At 46.7% G+C, this 9487-nt stretch overlaps 1 protein-coding gene across 1 annotated transcript; it reads right to left on the minus strand.

The window, feature by feature from the left end:
• Nucleotides 1-2808: 2808 nt before the first annotated feature.
• LOC138204849 (G-protein coupled receptor 26-like) lies at nt 2809-8377 on the minus strand. Its single transcript, XM_069160403.1, has 3 exons — nt 6852-8377; nt 5818-5931; nt 2809-3093 (listed from the first exon to the last, which is right to left on the minus strand). The coding sequence occupies exons 1-3, from the start codon at nt 7517-7519 to the stop codon at nt 2865-2867; spliced, it is 1011 nt and encodes a 336-aa protein (XP_069016504.1). The 5' UTR covers nt 7520-8377; the 3' UTR covers nt 2809-2864.
• Nucleotides 8378-9487: the final 1110 nt, after the last annotated feature.

Consider the following 9487-nt stretch of genomic DNA (forward strand, 5'->3'; position numbering starts at 1 on the left):
CACTGTAAGTTTTAACTTGTATCCTATTTCTTTTTTTTTGTTGTTTTAGCTTTTTAATGACTATTTTTTTTTCTTTTTATGTTTTAATCGCTGTTCTATATTGTTTTTAAGTGAACTACTTTGAATTGCCTTGTTGTTGAAATGCGCTCTGCAAATAAACTTGCCTTGCAGCAGAGGAAATGGGACTAATTAAACATACAGAGTAACTACCTGTTCAGTGTGAGTGTAAAAGGGTTCCATCCTTTTGTAGCTGTGCGTCTCATTAAAAACATATACGTTACACTGCTAACTATCTGTCTTTAAAATGTCTTTTTTTTTTTAATATATATAAAAAATTTTCACACTGAAGGTGATTTAGTTAGAAAAGCATTTCTTATGAGCAACTGTTCTCTGATATAATTAAAATAGAGGATGAAGCTAACAAATGTCCAAGTCTGTTCCCACTGTTGAAAATGAGCCTTTACCTTCAGCCCATCTACCACTTCTTATGGTTTCCACATTAAAACGCCCTGTGGGCTGATGTGATATTTATTCACTGATTTGAGGGCAGTTAAATTAGCACTGATTCAAACAGGTACAGTCTCCTCATGTTTTTTTGTTTTGTTTTGTTTGTTTAAATAATGGGATGCTTCTTCCAGACCCTCCTTAATTTTCGGCCACTGTAGCACTTCTCATTTAGGTTTCGGAGGGAAACGATTGGTCATTGCATTGATTAGTTGATCGACCGAAAATGTTTGCAATCGCCCAAATTGTTTGTCATTTTTAGATTCCCCCAAAAAAATGCCCATAATTCATCAGCTCCAGCTTCTCCTGTCAAAATCTTCCGGTTCGTTTTTCTTTTTAACAATTATAAACAGAATATTTGTGGGCGTTTCCTGAGATTTTTATGGACCAAACAAATAATTGATTAATAAGGGTAAAAATAACTGTCAGATTACTTGATCGTTAAAAGAATCATTTGTTGCATCCCTACAAATTATTCTAGCAAGAACATTCAAGTTTGTGTAGTTTCACACGGACCTTGCCTTCTCGCCGGACTCCTGTCGGCTCGGCGTCTTAAAAGACCCACGGGTTGAACCTCTGCGACAGCATCCGTAGAATGAAGGTTACAGTGCATCATTTCAAGTGTTTACGCCATTTTTCCCCACATTTAGCCTATGTTATATCGTGTCTTCTGTAAATATGTGAAGACTTTTCAACATAATCTATTGCTTTGTTCAGTTTAAGAAAGCTCCTTCGTGAGGAAAAAAAAAAAAGTCACCTTAAGACCTTTTTATCAAAGTAGAAAGTTAATATGATGTAATCTAGCCATACTGAGAAAAATCTATATTAACAGGCTCATAGAACTACAGCTAATGGCAAGCTACTCTACAAACCTGCCGACTGTCCCAAGAATGAATGACACTATGATCATAGCGAAGACATATCATCCGGTTTTGGGGACCAAAAACAAGCATCCTTACCGGTATTTGCATGTTCACAAATTCAAACATGCCTTTAAGGTGCTCTCAGCTATCACTGTTAAAAAAATGCCTTGGATGTTTAGTAAGCAAGAAGTTTTTTTTCTTTCAGCTTTACCATAAACTCAAATTAATTATCTCTGCATCCAGAGGAGTTTCCAAGATTTTTTGTTGTTGTTGTTTTTTGTTTCTTTCAACGAATGGCCGTCAAATCATCTGATCATTTTGCTAAAAGCAAGAAAAAAAAAAAGAAGACATCTCGCGCCGTAAATTTTCCTTTTCGTTCCATCCCGCCCAAATGTGTGAGAAGGCATCTTTCCAGTTCGCTCGTGTCTGCGAGGTACCCACCCGGGTGAGTACGGTCGATCACGGTCCACTTGACCGAACAACCCGAGGGGGCACACACCAGTCATGACGGCAGAGGCAGCCGGTTCGAAGGCTCGTTTCTGCCATTAAAACTCCGCTCTGCCTCGGCCTCAGTAAGTCCTTCAAAATGGGTGTTGAATGCACAAACGGTGCCAAAAAAAACACACACAAAAAAAACAACCACTGGATCTTGCTCTTTTCTTCAAGTGGCTTTACAAGACAAATGCAGTAAAAAATAAATGTATCCGCTTAATTTGGAGTTTCTTTTTTCTTTTTTTTTTTTTACCCCATTAAGCCTGGAAAAACCTGAGCCGGGCTGTGCAGCGGCACCGTCTGCCGTACTGTACGTTTTCACCATGTCACACAGTTAGGGGGACTTGCACGGTATCACGTTTTGGTTCGGGCTAGTTTTCAGTGCTACATACAGGATCGACGTATCAACTAGTCACTCGCAAACACTTTGCCCAGACTAAAACAGACATGCAAGTCGCTCCCATCATTTTGTTAAAAGATGAGATGAATAAAATATACTGCAGCAGTGTCAAAACAATACTGTGAAATCGATACACATCGAACTCTGCGTCATATCGGACCGAAAGCCTCCCCAGTTTAAATACTGAGGCTGTGAACTGGCCCGTTCTTCCCGGGCGAGCTTATCCCGTCTCTCCGGGTGGATGTGAAATCTGCTGTTATTTATCGACCTCGCAGCGAGTTCACTGCGCTGATCTGCTGTTCTGGGCACTCGCTATACGAGCACAGTGGTGTTTCCTGTGCAGGGATATGACCTTGACTGCAGAGACTCCTTTTTTTTTTTTTTTTTTTTTTTTTTTTTTTCTCCCCCTCCCCCTTTCTTTCTTTCTTTCTTGTCTTGAGCACGTCAGACCAAATTCAAGCAGACGTGGACAGGAACAACCAAGATTTGCCTTCTTCTCCCCCCCCCCCCCCCCCCCCTCCCTCTCCCCCTCGCCCTCCCCTTCCCCCTTTGCCCGACGGTCGCCAGGTCAGCCCTCAGCCAGCATAACGTCAGCGCGCGCCGCGTCACTCGGCCGTCGGTATGCTGTTTCCCTGGTTCTCGTGGCTGCGGCCGGACGCGTTCAGGGAGCTGCGCTTCAGCAGCCTGTTGATGATGTCGGAGCACGTCTTCTTGTACTGGTTCCGGAGCAGGGAGTACACGAAGGGGTCGCACGCCGCCTTGCTGTAAGCCAAGCACTTGGAGACGATTCCCCAGTGAGGGTTGATAGGCACCGCTGGAAATAACTCCACGATCCTGCGGGCGAGCATAAAGAGAGAGTGTTTGAAAAGGCAAGCAAACATGCTGGAAAAGACACGCATGCCCTGAGATTATTATGCAGGAATGGGAATTAATTTGCAAGTCCCTGTTGCACATAAGAGCTCTTTCTTTTCACTGCGAGCAGGGCGCTTCTTTTGTCACTGTGTAAAGATTCCGTTTTCATTTCTGTACAGTCATCTCATTAAGAACTTATTGATTGTTTGCAATCACCCACATGATCAGATGTAGGAAGCTGTAAAGTGAATCACGAATCATCTCCCCCTCCTTCTCTCGCGTGGATTCACAGTATTCGACTACTTTTTTTTTTTTTTCTTTCTTTCTTTTTTTATATCTCACTCCTCATTTGCAGCCAGCAGCATTTTATGTCATTTGGCACAACGTCAGCGGCACCGGAGGTGATGAGCGTCCAGAAACATGGAAATTAACTTTAACTGTAATTTACAACCGAGCATTTAAAATACCACACATTTGTTTTAAAGGGGCTCCTAATGAGCCTCGGCAGTTGTCCGCATCTCACAGGAGCGGATGTCAGTCCGAAAGGCGTCAAACTGGAACTTGAAGTGACCTAATTACTTTCACGTTAACTTTTGTGAAGTGTGAAAATATTTCACTGTTCGTGGTGTCATAAAAGGTGTAGAAAAACCGCTGACCCTCTCCCGCCTGCACTCTGTATGATTACTCTGTGCACAATTGAGCTCTGTCAGCACATTAACACTGGCCTTTCATAGGCCAGCAGCCATCGCTGACATTTGCCCACACACTCCTTGACGGACACAGAGGGAACAGGAGGTTAAGTCAAGCTGCCGCACCACCGCAGCGGGGCTCTCGCTACACACACGATGAGCCTCGGACGGGCGGTCGAGGAGCTTTTAGCGTTAATATATTCCGATTTTAATTAGTAAACTGCCGGCGCGGCCATGGTCATCCACGACTGACACGTCACTGATAAACACAACAAAATTGTCCGCCCGTTGTCCGAGCGGACGGGAGTAAACACGGCGGAATGTTTCGCGTCAAAAAAAGTCCCAACTTCTTCCACTTTACGATTTTAATCCAAGACGCCACAAGAGCAATGTTTAGTGGATAAAATGAAGATGGCTACATCTTCTGGATTGTCTTTAGCGTGTGCTTGTGTTGCTGTCAGAAGACGTGAAATCAGCATACTTAAATGCATTTCCACTATTAACAAATGCCTTAGAGCACCTGAAAGCTCGTGGCTGGGAAGTTCTATTTAAGAACTTACGTCTACCCTCGCACAACTTTACCTCAAAGTACTTTTGCATTCGCTCCCAACATGCTTTACATTCCTTTGTATCCAGAAGAACAGTTGGCGTGTTGGCCCGGTCCAGTTTGTAATACATGCAATAAGGGAAAACCTTTACGTGATGCATTTAGGGCTCATTGTTCATTTCTCCGACAGCATCCAGCTGTTGGTTGTGAGCCCACTCTCTGAAATCCACCCGCTCTCCGACGCAATAGATACATCCACCCGTCACTGTTTGAACCTGCAGCGACAGATGCGCTTCCGACACGCTGCAGGAGTTCGGATCGCTGCGGCTTTGCCAGCCCGCTGCACGTTGCACAACCGTTGCACGTGTAGCGTTACAAACCATTAAAACAACTGTGTCGCAGCCGTGATCGTAAGAGGCAAAGCCACAGCCACAGTCGCCCGTGACGGCGACGTCGTCTCACGGCCGCAGACGTGCTCCTCCGGGTTTTGTCTCGTAACGCAACGGCGCAGACTCGCGCCTGAGCAGCCGCAGCTGGAGGCCAACCACATCTCGCTGTAGTCACGAGCAGCGGCGGCTGAGAGCCACTAGGGGCTGCCTCCAAAAAAAAACCCCAAAAAAACGGTGGTATTCGGACGTGCATTCAGACAGTTTTGGTTCAGTGTGTGTGCGGTTCAGGTTTTGAGATAGGTCCGCCTGTCTGTGATTTCTGATCCCACCCCGATATAATCGAGGTGAAGCGGATTTCTTTTCAGGTCTTTGCAACATTGACTCAAGGAATTTAACATTTTGAATAGCAACATTTTTCTCCTGGCCCTGTTAATCTGGACAATCTTCAGGACAAACGGGGACTATTAACACAAACCATGTCTTTACTAAGTAGAAGATAAGACGTTAGAAAAGAAAATACTTTTTTGGAGAGAACTGACACTAAAAGTCTCATGTTTATTCACGTCTAATTTAGTTTAAAAAAAAAAAAAATTGTTTTATATTGGCAGTAAAGATTAAGCCATTCATTGTGTTTCCTTGCTTTATCTATAATATTCTTACGTCCTTTTGATTGATTTTAAATTTCTCGCGCGTTAACGTTGCTTCAGTGTTTCACTCACTCCAGGCCTCATTTGACATCCTCTCTTTGCCCAGGGATCGATGCAAGGGGGCTTCTCCCTAACCAACCGAGATGCACCCAGTGAACTTGAGCAGAAAAGTGCTAATGCAGCAGCAGCAACAGCAGAGAAGAGGCATATTACTTATCACAAGGTCAGCCAATCTCATCTTCCAACTCCGACCAGTGTGGAGAGGTGACACGAGGGGAGGGGTGGAGTGTGGGTTCGTAGGTGTGTGTGTGTGTGTGTGTGTGTGTGTGTGTGTGTGTGTGACAGGCAGCAGAGCAGGGAGGTAACCAAAAGGCTGCGCAGTGTGTGCCAACGTGGTTTTCCCCGTCTCGTCCCTCGATCTCTCTGGCGCTCACCTTGTGATCACGTAGGGGGCGAAGCAGAGCATGAAGGTGCCGATGAAGGTGCTGATCTTCCTGGTTGCTCTCTGTCGTCGCCTCTTCTGCTCCTCCAGGCAACGCTGACGAACACTGGAGGCAAAGGCAGTTCAACTGGTTACTAATCAGTTGGACACGCAGTTGGTGTTGTCTCGTACTGTAACAGACAGCGAGGAGTGGCTTGTGTCCATCCCCGCTGTGACGAGGTTAAGTATTAGGAGGAGCCAGCAGAGGCTGAGCCGAAGTAAAATGCAGACTACAAAGTGGGGATCCTCCTCCCACCCCCCACCCCAAACTCCCAATTTCAGTTTCATCACTTTCTGCGTTACTTTGTGTGCGAATTGAACACACCGTGGCTGTGATGCCAATGACAAACCGCTTTAAGTAACATTTAATTAAATGGAGGTCAGCATTGTGAGTAATGACGTGAAGGATTTAGAGTATGCACCTCGTAAACATTAGCTGTAATCTACAGCAGGCTGCGTAACCAGGCTTCCCCTGATTGAGCTTTTACACACACACATGCATACACACTCTCACTCTCTGATGCGTGCACGCATGCAGGCGCGCACACACACACACACACACACACACACACCTCGCTACTATATATTTGTTCTAGCTACACTGTATGGAGGCAGAGAGAAGCAATCACTCCGGTTGACATTTCAATAGAATTACATTGTCTATCCCCTCTGACTACTGAGGACACGATTCAAATGTCAGCGCGAAGCATCATTAACGGTACTATCTGTCCCGAGGTGCCATCACTCCCCGTCATAGTGACTGTAAAGCCCGATCTCGCTGTTCTGTTTCTGTGGTCAGGACAAGAGTTTGGTTTCTCACAAGAGCAGATTTGAACATGTTGTTCCGTTTTCCTCAATGCCTTCTCCTAACTGACGATCTCAACATCGCCTTAAAGCTGCCAAAAATGTGAATCTACGCAGGAGATTACTACAGCATACAAAGTAGTACAAGTAGTAATACCAACAGGAATAATAAAAGGAACTCACCTGGGGTGTATATCCACGAGCAGCACCAAAGTTTGCATTGTAATAACGTCTATCCTCCTGCAATGAAACCTTGCCACTTTAAGGACTTTGAGGTATGTGACACACAGCACTATAAAAGACAGCAGAAAGGTGAAGGAGTGGAAAAACACGGTGAAGATAACAAACTGGGTCCTGCTGCTCGCCCTCGGGTTGGACAGGGTGCAGGACGCGTAAAGCCGGTGGTATCCCACCCAGGAGAGGCAGGTGGCCACCGTGGAGAAGGACATGGAGTGCGCCCACGTGTACCCGAGCACAAAAGCCGCGTCTTTGTGCCGCATTTTGGAGTGGTACCTCAGGGGGAACACCACCGCGATCCACCTGTCGATGCTCAGAGCCGCCATACTCAGCATCGAGTTGGTGGACAGAAAGGTCTCCAGGAAGCCCACGATCTGGCAGAAGCCGTCTCCCCCCGGCTGAGCCTTGCTGACAAGTCCCACCAAAGTGAGCGGCATATTGGACACGGTTAGCAACAAGTTGCAGAAGGTGAGGTTGAGGTTGAACAGACCGGGGACCTGCTTGCGGATCTCCGGGTTGTACAGAAAGCAGATCAGCACCAGCACGTTGGACAGCAACGACACTATAATAATCACAACCACCAACACAGAGAGAATTACCTCCGCAGTGTCCATCCTGTGAAAACTCACTTCTCCCCACTTTTTGTGCGCATATCCAGTCTGGTTTTGCGGCGGCAAAATCGCATTAAATCACCCGTAGCCGTGTCCACGCATCCCCCAGATCTCTCCACCGGTGGAGATCCCCGCTTCCTCTCCACTACATAAGTCTCCGCGCAGCAGACGCGATCAGGAGGATTCCGGCATGACAAGAAGTAAGCCAACGTTTTTTTTTTGTTTTTTTTGGGGGGGAGGGGGGGGGGATCCGTAAGAGACGAACTCCCCGTTATTCCTCTTAAACTACAGGAAACGAGCTCTCGTGCCCAAAGCTGCTCTGTTCTGGCACTGCGTGTTGCAGAGGGGGTTTTGTCGTCCTGTGATGCGCTCTCGAGGCATCACCCCTCCGCGCACACTGCACGGTGTGTGGGCTACTTGTTCTCTCCCCCGTCTCCTCTGAGCGACAGTGAAAATACAAATAACAGGAGAGTTAAACTGATTCCGAGACGAATTGCCTGAATTAACGTGATTTAAACTTATCTTCGACGAAGAATACGTTGTGAAACAGATGTAACAGGAAATGACACATCTGCCGTGTGTAAAATCTTTTTTTGTGTGTGTGTTAATTTCGACAAAGAACACTATTTTTTTTACAGTTAGTTGTGAATCTTTTTTTTTTTGTATCGTCTTTAAACTCTCCTTTAGATTCATTGTGAAGCAGAAGTGTCGTGGCAATAAATACTATAGAGCTCGCATATTCTAAGGAAACTGTCACACTGGCACTACAGAGCACACAGGATAGCCTGTCGGGAGGCATTTTTAATGAATCATCAAACGGTTGATGTGAAAGCACTCAGGTGGCCAATGCTGGCCAATGCTGGTCTCAACCATCATTGCATCCCAGCAGCATCTCCTCCTCATCCTTATTCATTAAGTCTGCTTCATCACATTGATAAGGAACAACATCTTCTGTTCCCCTGGAAGCTGGAAAACGCCCCCACACTCTGCTTCCCCTCTGGACTTTCGCGTGGAGAATTTTCTTCTTCTTCTTCTTCTTCTTCTTCTTCTTCTTCTTCTTCTTCTTCTTCCTCTGAAGCGTGGGATTCATCACAGTGTGATGCGGCACGCGAGCCACTGAAGGCGCCTGAGCAGAATAAGGTGGTGGTTGTGGTTGCAATAAGTGGAGGGGGAGGTGGAGAGAGGGAGGGAGGGAGGGGGAAGGAGGAGAGGGAAGTGGGGCGAGTGGGGGGGGGGGGGGGGTTTGAGTGCGTGGGCGGAAAAGAGTTATTGTTGCTGCAACACACATGGTATTTGACTGTGGAGATGTGACAGTACAGGCAGACCACCGTGTCCTCTTCCGTCGCTGCGGTGTGGCCAAAAAGGTGAACAGAGAGAGGAGGAACAAAGAGGGTGGTGTGGTGGTGGTGGTGGTGTGTATGTGTGTGGGGGGGGAAGCTATGCTTTGAAAGTGAGGCTCATTAAATCCCCGTCCTGTAACGGTGTCTGGTGGAGTGCACGGGAGTTGATGTTTGCTCTGGATGCAAAGAGAAGGCGGCCGCGGGGGAAGGCACCCCTGCCAGCTGCTGGGTGTTATTAGGCTGAAACGCAGCTCTGTCTTGGCCTGGAGTGAGGCTTTGGCTATGACGGATGCATTTCCGGCATTGCGCGCTTTACATGTGACGGGGCAGTCGGCCCGTGGAGAAAGGCGCACTCGAAGCGCCGACGCAGCCAAAGTGCTCTCACCCGTCACTTCAGAGGCCTTATCGGCTCAGAGCCACCAGTTGATCCCGCGCGCAAGAGCAGTTTTTTTTACTGGCGTCGCTTTAATTATTCTTTTCATAATTAAATGCCAGCTGCACAGACAATAATGTCTGTGGGAAGAGAGAGAGAGAGAGAGAGAGAAAAAATGGCTCTAAAAATACAGCTCGGAGGGGCTTGAGTGATACGGATGGATAATGTAGTGCGCATGGGTGAGATGATGGCACTTGT

This window comes from Embiotoca jacksoni, unplaced genomic scaffold (assembly GCF_022577435.1).
Source record: "Embiotoca jacksoni isolate LCO1_2020_lvr unplaced genomic scaffold, fEmbJac1.0.p SCAF_26, whole genome shotgun sequence".
Taxonomy (NCBI): domain Eukaryota; kingdom Metazoa; phylum Chordata; class Actinopteri; family Embiotocidae; genus Embiotoca; species Embiotoca jacksoni.